Source organism: Nerophis ophidion, linkage group LG06 (assembly GCF_033978795.1).
Source record: "Nerophis ophidion isolate RoL-2023_Sa linkage group LG06, RoL_Noph_v1.0, whole genome shotgun sequence".
Lineage (NCBI taxonomy): Eukaryota > Metazoa > Chordata > Actinopteri > Syngnathiformes > Syngnathidae > Nerophis > Nerophis ophidion.
In genome coordinates this window covers 1,946,157-1,964,247 of record NC_084616.1, presented here as the reverse complement: position 1 = coordinate 1,964,247, position 18,091 = coordinate 1,946,157, and the positions used below count along the sequence as shown (strand labels likewise).

Genomic DNA, 18,091 nt, shown 5'->3' with positions numbered 1-18,091 from the left:
TATTTAGGACAACTTGTTACTTATTACTACTTTAATATTTAGGACAAGTTATTACTACTTTAATATTTAGGACAACTTATTACTACTTTAATATTTAGGACAACGTATTACTACTTTAATATTTAGGACAACTTATTACTACTTTAATATTTAGGACAACTTGTTACTACTTTAATATTTAGGACAAGTACTTTCACATTGAGTGGTCCAAGTGAAAAAAAGCCCAGTGGAAGAGCGTTCCTTCAGACAAACCACGTGGCAGCACGTAGCACAGTGTTGGGGGGGGGGGGGCACTTACCTCTTCAAACAAGCCCAGCTGATAGCAGAACCAGGGTGGTCTTGACCTGATAGCAGAACCAGGGTGGTCTTGTCCTGATAGCAGAACCAGGGTGGTCTTGTCCTGATAGCAGAACCAGGGTGGTCTTGTCCTGATAGCAGAACCAGGGTGGTCTTGACCTGATAGCAGAACCAGGGTGGTCTTGTCCTGATAGCAGAACCAGGGTGGTCTTGTCCTGATAGCAGAACCAGGGTGGTCTTGTCCTGATAGCAGAACCAGGGTGGTCTTGTCCTGATAGCAGAACCAGGGTGGTCTTGTCCTGATAGCAGAACCAGGGTGGTGTGGTCCTGATAGCAGAAGCTTGCAGGCTGGTCCTGAAGCCCTGCAGGAAGTTGTGTGTGTGGAAGGTTGGAGGAGAAGAGAGAAGAAATATGACAACATGGAGCCAGAAGGGGGGCTGCTGAAAATGATGGTTTCAAGTTTCTGGTGACGTCACACATGGAGGCCGGCTCCTCTTACTCGCCATAAAAAGAAAAGACTTTCTACGTGACTTGTTGTCTCACCGGTGCCAGGACTTGTGTGCTGGACTTGTTGTAGTGAGAGCAGCAGGTTACGTAAGGAAAGGTGGACACGTGGAGGCGTGGGTGTGCAGACTTTTCAAACAGCAGATGCTGGCGCTCCCAGGGCTCCATTTGGCTCCTCCCAGGTCTCCATTTGGGGCTCCTCCCTGCGTACAGTGAACTCAGAAAAGGGCACTCCGGTGATTTACAGCAGCGTTTAAATAAACTATACGACGCGGCGGAATGTTCCAGAAATACGTCTGAGGGACGCAGACTTCTTGTCGTCTAGTCTGCGTACAAACACAGGTTTTTAGGTGCTGCTATCTGCTGTCCTCACCTCTGCTGCAGAACACAAAGCAACACAATCTGTGGACCAAATGAAAACCTGCAGGGGCCATTTGGATTTTGGTAACAGCAAGACAACATTCATTGGAACCCTTGAGGCTTTCCTCAACGTTGGTCAATGTTAAAAGTCCCCAGTCATTAGAGTGTTACAAAATGTCATCTAGCTCTTTATATACTGTGAATATCCCCTCCCTCGCAATAATTATGCAGACATGACCGGGGGCCCCTCTGCATTTTGGCCAAGTCCAGGGTCTCAAGAGGACTCGTGGCGATAACGTTGTGCTTCACGCAGAAATCAAGAAAACCTGGAGTTATTCACACCATTTCTTTGTGATGTCCAGCAGGTGTGCAGCGTCCTGGTCCAGCTCCCAGCTCCCAGCTCCCAGCTTCCAGCTCCCAGCTCCCAGGTCACGCTGCAGCTGTTGTCCATGGAAACTTGGCCTGGCTTCCCAGTGCACAGCAGCCTGCCAAGCTGCAGTCCTGGCGTAGTCCAACAGCAGAGCAGGGGGTCAGCGAGCGAAAGTGACCTCTGAAGAGATTAGCAGCGAGGTAAGGGACCCTAATGATATGACCTTTGACCTAAGCTACGCCAAAGAGCTTGTGGGAGATCCCATCCACTTAATGTCCATGAGCACGTCTCGCAGACAAAGACTTTGCTGCACAAAACCAGAAATAACTTGACCAGCTTCCATTGAAGGGGAAGTGCACTTCTTTGGAATTCTGCTTAACATTCACAATCATTATGAAATTAACGCATTCTAAATGTTAAATAAATACATTCTATTCTGCCTATAAAGCCCTTAAAAGCATCCAAACACCTCCATTAAGGTTTTATATACATGATGTCAGTATATATGTAGTATCTAGTAACATTCATAATAACATGTAATATATACATGATGTAAGTATATATGTCATGTAGTAACATTCATAATAACATGTAATATATACATGATGTAAGTATATATGTAGTATCTAGTAACATTCATAATAACATGTAATATATACATGATGTAAGTATACATGTAGTATCTAATAACATTCATAATAACATGTAATATATACATGATGTAAGTATATATGTCATGTAGTAACATTCATAACAACATGTAATATATACATGATGTAAATATATATGTCATGTAGTAACATTCATAATAACATGTAATATATACATGATGTAAGTATATATGTAGTATCTAGTAACATTCATAATAACATGTAATATATACATGATGTAAGTATATATGTAGTATCTAGTAACATTCATAATAACATGTAATATATACATGATGTAAGTATATATGTCATGTAGTAACATTCATAATAACATGTAATATATACATGATGTAAGTATATATGTAGTATCTAGTAACATTCATAATAACATGTAATATATACATGATGTAAGTATATATGTAGTATCTAGTAACATTCATAATAACATGTAATATATACATGATGTAAGTATATATGTAGTATCTAGTAACATTCATAAAAACATGTAATACATACATGATAATGTACCTCGTGAAGGAAAACAAGCGTCTTTTCATGTCGTTCTCGCCATTTTTTGGGTCTTAATGGGCTGTCATTGCTGGTAAAACGAGCTTTTTAGGCACCGCACACACACAGAGTTCTTACAAGCAGAAACTAGGTGGAGACAGAAGATTAAAAACTAAGAATAAAGGTAAAGCTTTAACAAGAGGTGCTTTAAAACATGGCGAGCTAGCTTTTGTGGCTAACGTCCATCCACAGTGTTTTAGCTACTTCTAAATGACTAATCCTGGCGTCCATGGCGACAAATAAAGTCAGCTTCTTACATGTATCATTATCACTGGAGGGTGAGGAATAGCTAAACATGCTACACTACACAGCGTAGGAGGATACAATAGCTCACCGCTAACAGCAAGCTAGCGCTCTTCAATGCAAACTAATGCCATGAGTGGATCTACACCTGACATCCACTGTAATGATACCAAGTACAGGAGCCGTATCTCTTCAATACTGCACTGATTACATTGATATTTTTTTATTATCACTAGTCTTTTTTTTCCTATTGTTTATAAAGTCAGTAAATATGTCCCTGGACACATGAGGACTTTGAATATGACCAATGTATGATCCTGGAACTACTTGGTATCGACACGATCCATACCTAAATGTGTGGTATCATCCAAAACTAATGTCAAGTATCAAAGAAGAGAAGAATAAGTGATTATTACATTTGAACAGAAGTGAAGATAGAACATGTTAAAAGAGAAAATAAGCTGATATTAACAGTAAATGAACAAGTAGATTAATAATCATTTTTTACAGTTTGTCCCTCAAAATAATAGGTGTATAAATGAGACAATATGTTACTGCAGACTAATTAGGAGTCTTTGTTTGTTTACTTACTACTAAAAGACAAGTTGTCTAATATTTTATTGAAGGACTAAATGACAATAATAAACTTATGTTTCATGTACTCTAAGATTTTTTGTTCAAATAAAGACAATAATGACATTTTGTGTGGTCCACTTTATTTAGAAAAGTATGGAAATACATTTTGTTACTGGAACAACCCTATTATATTATATATTGATTTTGAAAATAAAAAGAAGTACAGTTTTAAAGACAAAACACTTTGGGTTGATAGTGTCAATACTGCAACATTTTATTGTTACTTTCTACCTGTTTGCTCTTTTATTCCACTTTTTAATGTTCTTCTTCCTCCCCGTAATATTATTTTGAAAAGGCGGCAAACTGGAGTTTTTGGTCTGAGACCTCTGGCAGAGAACTCCTGGACGATACGGCCGCTGATTAGAATGGGTGATATTATCCTTTCGGAGCGTCACCTGTTTGACTTTGTTTTCCTTGCTCTCAGCCAATCAGCACCGGGATCCTGCCAGATCCACTTAGGGCTGAGCTCATTAAGCTGCTTAGGTGAGCATCTTCAGGCTGGTCTGCACCAAGACCACTTGTTCACGTCTTCATAATGCAGGACTAGAAGGCTTTTCTTCAAGTGTCTGCCATGGAGTGCAGTGGAAAGGTAATTGTCCAATAATGTTCTCTACATTTGAGCATTCCTATTGATGACTGATCTCTTGGCTGCTGTGATTGGTGGGATTGTTCCCGCCAACAAGCAAGATAACGACAGCATTTGTTAACTCTTCTTTCTTCAGTCACTGATGACGTCTTGTCCTTCATTCAAGAACTCGGTTGATTTTGAGAGACGAGGTAGAGAAAGTGTGATAGAGGAGGTTACTCTGGATCTGATATCTTCTTAGGACAAGGACTGCGGTCAAAGAGTAGGGCACTGAGAGGCTTCCAGGTAGGACTGGGAGATATATGGAATATACGGAATATATTGTGGGTCTGTCTCTGTGCGATATAGAAAATGACTATATGCTGATATTGGAGTATACCTTCTCACACAGTTGCTTTTAGCTGCTGGCATTACACTACAGGCTCTTCTCACTCCTTCCTGTCTCTCCTTCTCACTGAGACGTAAAACAAGCGCACCTTCTTACATACCTCACATACTGTCGCGTGTGTGACGTCATACGTCCTCGCCCGGCAGACAGGTAGCAGCATGGTCAAATTAGCTGTGATGCTAGCGGAGCGGTGCAAGTGGTAATACGAGAGAGAGAAAGAAGTTATGAAGGAATAAGAATTAATTCCCAAGAAAAACAGCAGGGGGTCCGTAGTCTGGCGGTAGATTGGCTTCAAGCGGGAAGATGTTGAACAGACAACCGTAATATGTCGAGTATGCGGCAAAAGCGTTGCTACTAAAAGTAGTTTTACTTCTAATTTGTAGCATCATTTGAAAAGTCACCCGCTAGAGAAGTGTTTTTCAACCTTTTTTGAGCCAAAGCACATTTTTATTATTGAAAAAAATCCAGGGGGACACACCTGCAGAACATGTTGAAAACGAAACTCAATAGTCTATATCAGGGGTCCCCAAACTTTTTGACTTGGGGGCTGCATTGGGTTGAAAAAAATATAATTAAAAAAAAATATATATATTTTTTTAAACTTGGGACTTCCCGCGGGTCGGATTTTGGACGCTGGCGGGCCGGATCCGGGCCTAGTTTGGGGACCCCGGTCTATATTGACAATATAAAGTCGTCATCAAATACCTGACGCACTTGTTAGATATGAAATCAAACCATAACCTTTCATGCATCATTAATCATCTGGTCTCAAAGTAGGCTTACAAAACATTTAGCTACCTGCTGCCATCTACTGATATGGAAGAGTATTACATGGCTACTCTGCTGCTCTCTAGACAGCGCTGACATTCTACAACGCCACAATATTTGCGGATTGTAATTATTGGTTTGTAAAAACATATTTTTTCGACCAACTAGGTAATATTACATAATTTCCCACGACACACCAAACAATATTTCACGGTACACTAGTGTGCCGCAGCACAGTGGTTGAAAAACACTGCGCTAGAGAATGAAGAGTGCTTCAAACGCCGCATGTCAACATCTCCATTTGGTGCCACACCAACAAAATGCCGAGGCAACCATTTCCACATCAACACTGTATGAAACAACTAGTCAACAACAGAAGGAGATAACGTCTGCAGGAACCTACCACAGAGTGAAGGACTTACACTATTTGATTACCTTTTATGCAGCTCATTTCTATTTGACACTTATTGAAATATCTTGTGTGACATCATGCACAAAAGTGCACATTATTTATTTTAAAGGCCTACTGAAATGAGATGTTCTTATTTAAAGGGGGATAGCAGCTCCATTCTATGTGTCATACTTCATCATTTCACCATATTGCCATATTTTTGCTGAAAGGATTTAGTAGAGAACATCCACGATAAAGTTGGCAACTTTTGGTCGCTAATAAAAAAGCCTTGCCTGTACCGGAAGTAGCAGACGATGTGCGCGTGACGTCACGGGTTGTGGAGCTCCTCACATCTGAACATTGTTTACAATCATGGCCACCAGCAGCGAGAGCGATTCGGACCGAGAAAGCGACAATTTCCCCATTAATTTGAGCGACGATGAAAGGTTTGAGGATGGGGACGTTTAGAGTGAAGTACTAGAAGAAAAAAAAAAGAAAAGGCGACGGCTCCAGGCGGCGTTTCAGATGTAATTAGACACATTTACTAGGATAATTCTGGAAGATCCCTTATCTGCGTATTGTTTTAATAGTGTTTTAGTGAGATTGTAAAGTCATACCTGAAAGTCGGATGGCTGCGGTGAACGCCGGTGTCTCTCAGAGAAGTTTTGAGCTGCAGGATAGGGTCCCATAATCCACTGAAGTCTCCGGTAAGAGCTGACTTAATATCACAATTTTCTGTGTTAAAGCTTCACAACAAACAAAGAAACACCGGCTGTGTCTCGGTGCTAAAGGCAGCTGCAATACACTGCTTTCCACCAACAGCATTCTTCTTTGACGTCTCCATTATTAATTGAACAAATTGCAAAACATTCAGCAACACAGATGTCCAAATTACTGTGTAATTATGCGATGAAAAGAGACTACTTTTAGCCGTGTGTGGTGCTGGGCTAATATGTCCGCTACAACCCGAGACGTCACACGTACGCGTCATCATTCCACGACGTTTTCAACAAGAAACTCCGCGGGAAATTTAAAATTGCAATTTAGTAAACTAAAGCGGCCGTATTGGCATGTGTTGCAATGTTAATATTTCATCATTGATATATAAACTATCAGACTGTGTGGTCGCTAGTAGTGGCTTTCAGTAGGACTTTAAACTACTGTAGTGGTGTTCTGAACAAAAAGTACACTTTAATTTAGTGTTGTTTTGATATGTCATCTTAGTGACATCATGCACAAAAGTGCACTCATACCTTGTTTTAAAATGTCTCTGACAATCGTGCACTTTCTGTTTGGAGATGACATGAATGTTTGTGCCACTGCTTATTAACTGTTTCATAAATACACTTTTAGTTGTGATTTCCCTCTCTGCATGAAAGTTTAAAAGTAGCATATATGAATGCAGTATGAAGAAGAATGTTTGAATGTAGACACATAGAATCATCATACTGCTGTCATTATATGCATCAAGTGTTCATTCAAGGCTAAGGTAAAATATGGAGATATATATGCTGTATGGTGACATGGCCTAAACATATCCAGATATTAATAAAAGGTCATATTTAATGGTGAACTTGGACAAGTGTGTGTTTGTGTGTGGTCTAAAGGGAACACATACTAATAATGTCTAGGATACATTGAGGAAATATAATATGCAATAATATAATATGATATTTATGATATAATATACTCTGCGATGTGTTATAAAACAAACGTACATGGAAAATTAACACATGGCATTAGAAATGAATGAAGAATAAGCACTGTTGATTTAGACATGGTAAATGTCGCCCTCGTCTGGTAGGATAGCGTAACTACCGTGTAACAGGAAGTATGTCGCCATTAAAAAGGCGAATTATCTCGTCATACACAAACATTGCTGCACACAAACTCTCGGTGAAGGCTCCATTTAACACATTATAGGCAGTGTAGCATGAATATGAGTGCTATATTCGCCGTAGACTTACGTTTAAGTCAGGAACGCACACGATGCTGTTTACGCCTTCACCCACCAGCCGATATTAGGCGGGAAACGCGACAAGCAGGAAATGACGTCCCAGACTAGATCGCCAAAATAAGAGCACAGGAAACCTAACATCTTCTGACTGCGTCAGAATAAGATCAAACCAATCTTGTTCCTTGTCTCCAAATGTTCAACAATCCTTGAAGGTCGAAATAGGTTCTTGTCAGGCTGTCAAAAGTATTTATTAGGGGTATCAAATATATCCATTTTCTAACGAATCACGATTCTTATTAGTAAAAATTCTTAATAGATTCAAGAAAAAGGAAAACGTTCTTAATCTGTCTTGTCCAGCCATTTAGGCGATGTTGCATATCAGGGGTCGGGAACCTTTTTGGCTGAGAGAGCCAAAAAGCCAAATATTTTAAAATGTATTTCCGTGAGAGCCATATAATATTTTTTTTAACACTGAACACAATTAAACGCGTGCATTTTTAAGTAAGACCAACATTTCTAGAGTATATTAGGTCTCTTTTTCTTTGTAATAACATTGTTATTCTGAAGCTAACTGTGCAGGGGGCGTGGCCTGCGGGCCTGCAGCGACAGGTGTGTAGATGGCCCACCTGGGCCTTGTTATCTAATCACCTGTCGCTCTGTTATAAGCAGCAACTCGGAGGAGAGATGGGGTTGGGGCTGGAAATACAATTGCTGGAAAGCAACTGACAGAATTATTGAAAAATAAAACAATATTGCAACCCTGAAACAGGCTCTCATGTCGGTGCTTTTGGGTCTGAAGAACCCCCAGGAGGGCAAGCCCCACACTAACCAATAATAAATAAATAACTTCTTACCATTAACGCAACTTCTTGAACGGATGGATGGATTAAAAATGCATGAGAATGTTTTATATTTTGAACATTATTTTTAACACTGTGATTACAAGTGAAATTATTCATTACTTATCGTTTTAAGCAACATCAGCTCAGATTTATCCGAGAGCCAGATGCAGTCATCAAAAGAGCCACATCTGGCTCCCGAGCCATAGGTTCCCTGCCCCTGTTGCATATAGTAGATGTAGATGATCTATATCTGCTGTACACATTGACTGTAGACTAGAGAAGTGTTCTCTTGTGGCCTTATTTGTGTTTGACTTTATTAAATGTTTGGGAAGCATTTTACCAAACCAAACCATTTTTATTTTGAATATAGAAATGTATCAGTGCTGTTGATCTATTTTAAGGAGGAATGTAGCTCACCATAGAACTTGCACTCGATGTTATTTAAAAAATATTGATGTTGAATCGAAAATCGTTTTGAATCGTAACTCACAAGAATGGAATCGAATTGTGTGGCGCCCAAAGACTGTCAGCCCCATGGATACTTCCATACCAAGTCGATACCAACATGCAAAAAACACATTGATGCCTGTCTTCTGCAGTATTGGCAGCTGTTCACATTCGAAGCGTGACGGTACCGATGATTGGTGTCTAGAAAAGTACTAAATTAGGTACCCAAAGGGGGCGGGGTTGTGAAAGTCTGAAAAAAGATGGCGGGAAGCTTCAAAGACTACAAGTTGCAATACCGACCTGTGCCTGTAGGAGTCATACAGCATTGTGACGTATGGACTACAACTCAAATGGCCTTAGAGAACTACAAAACATAAACTAAATATTCCGGTTTTAATTCCGGTTTAGGCTTTTGTGGCTAACGTCCATCTGCTGTGTTTTAGCTACTTCTAAATCACCAATCCTGGCCTCCATGGCGACAAATAAAGTCAGTTTCGCACAATTATATTATCACTGGAGGATGAGGAATAGCTAAACATGCTTCACTACACAACGTAGGAGGATACAGTAGCTCACCGCTAACAGCAAGCTAAGTCTCTTCAATGATAAACAATGTCATGGGTGGGTCTACACCTAACATCCACTGTAATGATACCAAGTACAAAAGCCGTATCTCAAATATTTATATATAGCTTTCCCGCCACTAGTTGGCGTAGCGACTGTCACAGAGAACACCGTGACAGTACTAGACTGGCCTACCTGTAGTCCAGACATTGAAAATGTGTGAAGGGAGACTGTTGAACAACTTAAGCTGTACATCAAGCGAGAATGGGAAAGAATTCCACTTCAAAAATGTGTCTCCTCAGTTCCCAAACCTGCACTGAGTGTTGTTGAAAGGAAAGGCCATGTAACACACTGGTAAAAATGCCTTTATTTGACATATGTTGAATCAGAATCAGAATCAGAAATACTTTATTAATTATTCTGTAGCTGCCATTCCATGACTGTGGTGCAGTTTTGCTGGATGTCTTCACTATTTTCACTTTGACATTCTCCTCCCAGGTGACAGCCCACCTTCTGATGGCGGCGGGCACAGCTGTGATTGGCTCCCTGCAGTTCGGCTACAACACAGGTGTCATCAACGCTCCTCAACATGTGAGTACAACATTTGTGTGAGCTGTGCAAACAACAACAACAACAACAACAACAAGGTCTCATCCCAATCCAGCTCAATATAACGAAGGACAGCATTCTACAATGGGGCGGCATAGCTCGGTTGGTAGAGTGGCCGTGCCAGCAACTTGAGGGTTGCAGGTTCGATTCCCGCTTCCGCCATCTTAGTCACTGCCGTTGTGTCCTTGGGCAAGACACTTTACCCACCTGCTCCCAGTGCCACCCACACTGCTTTAAATGGAACTTAGATATTGGGTTTCACTATGTAAAGCGCTTTGAGTCAGTAGAGAAAAGCGCTATATAAAAATACTTCACTTCACTACAAAGTATGGGGGCTCAAATGGGACACGATTAATAAAATGCATCTTAAATAATTACTGAAATGTGTCATTAGCATCCATCGTTACAAACATAAATGGTATTAAATATGTGTCAAAGTACATTTATTTATTTAATCATTTAAATATAGAACTAATTATTCAATCATTTGATTAGTGATTGGATTATTTTGCGATTGAATTAACAACTGCATATTTCCCCATTTAATTATTTTATGAATCAGCATTTCAAGAATGTATTATCATTATTATTAATGTATTATTATGTTCTGTCAAACTCAGCCATCAAAGTGACCAATCAGGTGTTAGGACACGCCCACATCTGAACTTGGCAGAAACAGAAATAATCAAATAAATCATTCATTCATAAATTAATTAATTAAGTCATGGAATACCGAAATTAATAAATAATTCCATTAATAATTGAATATTGAAATAAGTAAATGGTTAAATGTATTTATTTAAATACATTAATGACATATTTATGTCACTAATTGCAATCATAATGAATTAAAAACATACTCAAGTTGTTATTTAAAGATGTATTTATCTTTGTCTCATTTGACGGATAAAATAAAGAAGTATTGAAATAAATAAACACACCTTTAAATTATAACATCCATCTATTTTCTACCACTTGTCCCGTTCAGAGTCGTGTGAAAGAATCAATTAAATTATGACATCAATCATTTATTAAACGATCAAAAAATGAATTGAATTTAAAAAAAAAAATCTATAATTTATTGATTAAATAATAAAATAGTGAAATAATAAATAAAATATTGAAATACTTAATAAAATCCATCCATCCATCCATTTTCTACCGCTTATTCCCTTTGGGGTCGCGGGGGTGCTGGTGACTATCTCAGCTACAATCGGGCGGAAGGCGGTGTACACCCTGGACAAGTCGCCACCTCCTCACAGGGCCACTTAATAAAATATTGAAATACAATTAAATATGGAAATAATTGACTATTGAAATAAAAATGAATGACTTATTTAACAAGTCATTAATATATTTGATTCCACTTCTACTAAACGAGTCATTTTCAGCGAGGCTCTCAGTTGAAGGAACCAATCATCATTTGAAGATTGCACAAACAATGAAGTCATTAGCTGAAGAGTTATTGAACTTTGTCCCATCTGAGCCTCCATACAACGTGAAGAAAGTGTCATGGCGTGCACTTTGACCCCCGCTGAGAGGCTTGGGGCCTCATGTCAGCTTGATGGCATTATTTGTGTTGCCACCTGCAAGGATTGTAGCCTCCTTAGCTAGCATTGCTGCCATCTTGCTATGTGGACCCAAATATACCAGGACCCGCTAGACCAGAGCTGAGCACATATTTGGACTTGGGGGCCACATTGAGAGAAAACATGTGTCTGGGGGGCCAATGTGTATAAATGATGAAGACACAAGTATGTGTGTTTTGTTCCATTTACCGGATTTCCCTGAATTGCCGCCGGGGTGCTAGTTCATTTAAAACCTCTTCTCACTCCCGCGTTTACCAAAGGCATGCGGTAAATTTAGGCCTATGCTTATAAATTTGAGTGTGATGTAAAGATACCTTCATAAAAAGCACATTTAATAAAAAAAACGTTATTATGGTCTTACCTTTTCTTATAAAAGAAGTCCATGTGCAGCTCCTTCTGATCAAAAGCATCGATAACTCGTTTATAGAAGTCTTCCTTATCTTTCTTCAGTTTTAAAAGTCTCTCTGTCTCGATGGAGATCTTCCTTTATGACCTCCTGCTTCCATTGAAAGTCCAGTTTAGAAAACTGTTTTATTTTAGATATGTAATCCTCCATGTTAAAAGTGCTCACTCTTGCTGCTTGTTGTCACTTCTTCTGCAGCCGAGTAGTCGCAAGAAGGATCACTAGCGCCCTCTACCACCAGGAGGCGGGAGTCATTTAATGACTCATATTTGACACACGCAGCTACGGTATATTAATAAAACATAGCTGCTTACTGTTCTTTTTAGCATATTCAATAGCTTGGACCTTAAATCCTACTGAATAGCTCTTAATCTTCTTCCCTTTATGCGATTTCAAATGATTGAAATCAGCCTCCTCCATTTTGAAAATGATGACAGGTGAAGTGTCACTCGTGACGTGACGAGTTTGACCCTGTGGAAATTCTAGACTTGCGCAAATAAAAATAATATTTTGCGAAACGAGTTTGACCCGGCGTTAATCCTGAGTTGGCGGTAATGCTAAGCATGCGCTAATTATTTTGCGAAACAAGTTTGACTCGGCAGTAATTCTAGGCAGGTGCATACTATATACCCGGCAGCTATTCAAGGAAATACGGTAATATTAACACCAAAAGTCCCAAAGTCCCATAGACTTCTAAGGACAGACTACCTCAAAACACATTAATGGAATTTTACAGTTTTTTACTGAATGGGACACCCAAAATGTACAGAAAGTGGGATTTACAATATTAACTACGAACAATAAAATACTGAATATTAACAACATATGAACACCTTTTCCTTCTCAGACCAAAACACAACAAAAAAGTGACAAACTGCAAAATATGAGTCCAAAGTGTAATAAACACCAGCGACATGATTTATTATCACGTGACCTAGATTAGCGTAATAACGCCTTTAACACCCGAAAGTGCAGATTTCAAGCAGTGAAATACTTTGTACAGTTGAAGACTTCCTGTCACGTACAACCATGACGACACATCATGATGACAAATATACTTTTCATGTTAAAAGTGTAAAAAAATGTCTTAGAACGTCCAGCGGGCCAGATTGAAATATTGTGGACTACATGTACCAAGTTACCTGGCCATCTGAAAGGTTTGAAACAGTAGCCTGCCCTGCGACGAGGTGGTGACTTGTCCAGGGTGTACGTCGCCTTTCGCCAATTTGTAGCTGAGATAGGCACCAGCACCCCCTGCCACCCCAAAGGGAATAAGCGGTAGAAAATGGATGGAAACAGTAGCCTATAGACATATCTTAGTAAAATGTCTTCTCTTTAGTTTTGGGCGTGCATGAGGCTGCTAACTAAGCTTGCTCTCCTTATTTTCACCAGTAGAACTATTGTTAGTGTTGGTTGTAGTCTTTGTTTTCTGATAGTACCGACTATAACCCCATGATTGTTGATATTCTACGCAGGCAGGACCTACTTCTTCTTGAAAATGGCCTCATTTCTGTGTTGGTTAGAGATTTGTTGCTGCAGGTAAAACTTGGCTATATTCAGCTCGTATGGTCCCAGACCTCAACCCCAAGTAAGACGTAGTGGAAGTTTGAAGTCCCCTGGAGTAGTCCAGGCCATCCATCTGGCAATATCAGTCAGGGAGAGGGGGAGGGGACTACAGAATTTAGACCGGGATTGCAGTAGCATTTCTGGTCACATTTTTACGTATGGCTCCTTTAAACACTTTAACACATGACCAAAAACACCAACAAGGATACAACGAAACACAACTATTCCAACATTAGTCATCATGGCAATGTGAAAGGTATGGAGACAGACACTTCATATGATGGAATAATTCCTCATTGGTGTTGAATAACAAAAAGGAATACATTTAATGAGTCCAAAAGGTGTAACGAAAAGCGATGGGGCAGAAGTGCACACCATGAATACTAAATGAAGCAGGTTCCACAGTGGTCGGCAGTGGAAAAGCCAGGGTGCACTATGCACAGGGTAAAGTCTCTACTGCCTCAAGGAGGCTAAAAAAACAAACACAACAACGTTAGGAAATACAGGAATAAGGAAAATCAACGAAGGCGAAGCAGGCTCATGCACGTAGGAGATGAAGGACAAAAATTAACTGACAAGACCAGCTGTGGGTGACGGGCTTAAATACTCCTCTGTAGAAATAGGTTGCAGGTGTGCCTTAGTGTCCGCCCCTCGCTAACGAGCTGAGGAAAGAAATCACAACAAAAGAGAAGGCAGGGAAATAAAAAGGTAACACTACATGTACCAAGTTATAAGGCAATCTGAAAGGTTTTATCAAGTCTTGTTTTTCCATTCTGCTGCTACTTTAAAACTGTGCTACAAAACATCAATACAGTATTTGTTGTCCTTGTTTTATTTTTGTGATGCTGAGCTTTTTGAGGTGCCGAGGAACTACTTGACTGGTTTTTGAGAAAAAGCCTGAAAAGGCCACAACTTTCTAAAAACATCTGTATCCATTTTTGAAGGGCAGTGATGACGTGTGTTGGTTTCAGATCATCGAAGGTTTCTACAAGGAGACGTGGAGCAGCAGGTTTGCCGAGCCCATCTCCCAGAGCAGCCTGACAGCTCTGTGGTCTCTCTCCGTGGCCATCTTCTCTGTGGGCGGCATGTTGGGTTCCTTCTCTGTCAGCCTTTTTGTCAACCGCTTGGGCCGGTAGGAATCAGCACACCGGCTTCTCCTGTCCCGAAAAGCAAGCCTAATGGCTGCCATTGGGTCCCAAGGAGAAACTCCATGCTGGTGGCCAACGTGCTCGCCCTCGCCGCCGCGTTGCTCATGGGCTTCTCCAAGATGGCCGCCTCATGGGAGCTGCTGATCGCGGGCCGCCTGACGGTGGGGGTCTACTCCGGCCTGTCCACCGGCCTGGTGCCCATGTATGTGGAGGAGATCTCCCCGACCTCGCTGCGTGGAGCCATGGGCACCTTGCACCAGCTGGGCGTGGTCATTGGCATCCTCTTGGCTCAGGTAACTCCTTCACTTGCCACCCCGTGCTGCCAAAAAGCAAATGTGGCAAAAGTTATGTTGTCCCTTGGGATGGGTGTGAACTCATGAATGAAATAAGTTATTTCGGTCATATAATCCAATGTTTTTCAACCACCGTGCCGTGAGATAGAGTCTGGTGTGCCGTGGGAGATGGTCTACTTTCACATATGTGGGTTAAAAAAATATTTTTTGCAAAGCAGTAATTATAGTCTGCAAATGATGTGTTGTTGTTGAGTGTCTGTGCTGTCTGGAGATCGGCAGACACACCACGTTATACACGTCCATATCAGTAGGTGGCAGCAGGTAGCTAATTGCTTTGTAGATGAGTGGGAGGCAGTGTGCAGGTAAAAAGGTGTCTAATGCTGAAACCAAAAATAAACAAAAGGTGAGTGCCCCTAAGAAAAGGCATTGAAGCTTAGGGAAGGTTATGCAGAACCAAACTAAAACAGAACTGGCTACAAAGTAAACAAAAACAGAATGCTGGACGACAGCAAATACTTTTTTTTACAATGCCGCACTTTGGACACCCCTGGCCTACACTGCCGGTGTTGTGCAAACTTATTTCACAGCAGCTGTGCCACTCCAACATTCATCTTAGTTGTGGTCTTCATCACCAAGTTTGGAGGTGTTGAAATCGCTATGTAAAATGGCTAATGCTAATGACAATGTCAACTAGCATCATTTGGAGTGTTAGCACTCTTGCGTGGTCGGTGTTGAAAATGACAACATTACTGCAGTCTGCAAGAGGACGTGATGTGACCCGCAACAAAGCTGTTGGATCTGACCTGAATCCAGACCTGGTTGTACCAACACAATTGGCTCAGTTCCTGTAAGAGCAGCGAATTGAGTACGTGAGCCTAATGGTCACGGTGTTGTTAGATGTTGACAGAAAACAAACATGTGTTGCAGGTTCTGGGGATGGACTCCATCATGGGGACGGCCTCCCTGTGGCCCCTCTTGTTGGGCTTCACCCTCCTGCCGGCTGTTGTGCAAACCATCCTGCTGCCCTTCTGCCCTGAGAGCCCCAGGTACCTCCTCATCAACTGCAACCAGGAGAGCAAAGCCAACACTGGTGAGAAATACCTCAAAGGGTCAGGGTTTAGGGTTCATTTTTAAGTTTAGGGTCAACCCCAACCCTAACCCTAACCCCAACCTCAACCCTAACCTCAACCCTATGTGTCGTTAGCAAAAGAATCATCAGTCACTGTTGGACATTACAATGCCATTTTCATGTTCGAGACAAGGCTTCACGGTGGCAGAGGGGTTAGTGCGTCTGCCTCACAATACGAAGTTCCTGCAGTCCTGGGTTCAAATCCAGGCTCGGGATCTTTCTGTGCGGAGTTTGCATGTTCTCCCCGTGACTGCGTGGGTTCCCTCCGGGTACTCCGGCTTCCTCCCACCTCCAAAGACATGCACCTGGGGATAGGCCCCTCCCACCTCCAAAGACATGCACCTGGGGATAGGCCCCTCCCACCTCCAAAGACATGCACCTGGGGATAGGCCCCTCCCACCTCCAAAGACATGCACCTGGGGATAGGCCCCTCCCACCTCCAAAGACATGCACCTGGGGATAGGCCCCTCCCACCTCCAAAGACATGCACCTGTGGATAGGCCCCTCCCACCTCCAAAGACATGCACCTGGGGATAGGCCCCTCCCATCTCCAAAGACATGCACCTGGGGATAGGCCCCTCCCACCTCCAAAGACATGCACCTGGGGATAGGCCCCTCCCACCTCCAAAGACATGCACCTGGGGATAGGCCCCTCCCACCTCCAAAGACATGCACCTGGGGATAGGCCCCTCCCACCTCCAAAGACATGCACCTGTGGATAGGCCCCTCCCACCTCCAAAGACATGCACCTGGGGATAGGCCCCTCCCATCTCCAAAGACATGCACCTGGGGATAGGCCCCTCCCACCTCCAAAGACATGCACCTAGGGATAGGCCCCTCCCACCTCCAAAGACATGCACCTGGGGATAGGCCCCTCCCACCTCCAAAGACATGCACCTGGGGATAGGCCCCTCCCACCTCCAAAGACATGCACCTGGGGATAGGTTGTTTGGCAACACTAAATGGTCCCTAGTGTGTGAATGTTGTCTGTCTGTGTTGGCCCTGTGATGTGGTGGCGACTTGTCCAGGGTGTACACCGCCTTCCGCCCCATTGTAGCTGAGATGGGCGCCCGCGACCCCAAAAAGGGAATAAGCGGTAGAAAATGGATGGATGTTCGAGACAAGGTAACGAGGTAAACACATGAGTTTCCGTTAGCGGAGATTACCCATAATCCTTCATTGCAGCCGCCACCTTGTGTGTCATAACGTTGTTTATTCGTCTGGGGCAGTTTTCCACACATTTTTCACACTTTTGCTTCCACAAAGACGCCAACTTGGGGAAATTTGAAAGAGGACGTGAAAGTTCCCTACAGACGGACGTTAGATGGGCTTTGCAAAGTCAGGGTTTTACAGAAATTAAAGGATATCATACGATAAAAAGCCGTATGGGATGGGAAAAGACGAGGGTTGCAAAGGGGCGGAAAGTTCCCGGTAAATATTCGTAAATTTACTATGGGAAGTTTAGCTCGGGAAGTTGATTATTCAAAGTTGGACACCGACCATCTTATTGTGTAGAATAAGATGAGAAGCCTGTAAAAGACTAATGTGATTAGATTAGTTAGATAGTACTTTATTAATGCCACACACAAATATAAATAGTCAGCTAAACAACTGGAGTAGTCTTTCCAAATATTTGACTGATGGACAAATGGACAGAAATAGGCTGGATCAGGGGTTTCAAACCCAGTTCACCTGGGGGCCACTGGATGCAGAGTCTGGGTGAAGCAGGGCCGCAGGAAAATATTTCTTACAAGAAAATCTTTTTAAAGGTCTTTAGTTTTATT

The 18,091-nt window shown here is 41.8% G+C and overlaps 2 protein-coding genes across 2 annotated transcripts in view; one reads left to right on the top strand and one right to left on the bottom strand.

Annotated features, from left to right (window-relative positions):
* LOC133554057 (sodium-coupled neutral amino acid transporter 3-like) overlaps positions 1–445 on the bottom strand; it is a 46,462-nt gene extending 46,017 nt beyond the window's left edge. The window contains exon 1 of the mRNA XM_061902418.1: positions 299–445. The gene's annotated coding sequence lies outside the window, so the exon portion shown is untranslated. The remainder of the gene's footprint in view (positions 1–298) is intronic.
* Positions 446–4,100: 3,655 nt separating this feature from the next.
* LOC133554056 (solute carrier family 2, facilitated glucose transporter member 1-like) overlaps positions 4,101–18,091 on the top strand; it is a 22,399-nt gene continuing 8,408 nt past the window's right edge. Inside the window, exons 1-5 of the mRNA XM_061902417.1 lie at positions 4,101–4,216; positions 10,069–10,161; positions 14,709–14,869; positions 14,938–15,178; positions 16,106–16,268. Of these exons, the coding sequence (XP_061758401.1) occupies positions 4,199–4,216; positions 10,069–10,161; positions 14,709–14,869; positions 14,938–15,178; positions 16,106–16,268 (676 nt within the window). The 5' untranslated portion in view covers positions 4,101–4,198. The remainder of the gene's footprint in view (positions 4,217–10,068; positions 10,162–14,708; positions 14,870–14,937; positions 15,179–16,105; positions 16,269–18,091) is intronic.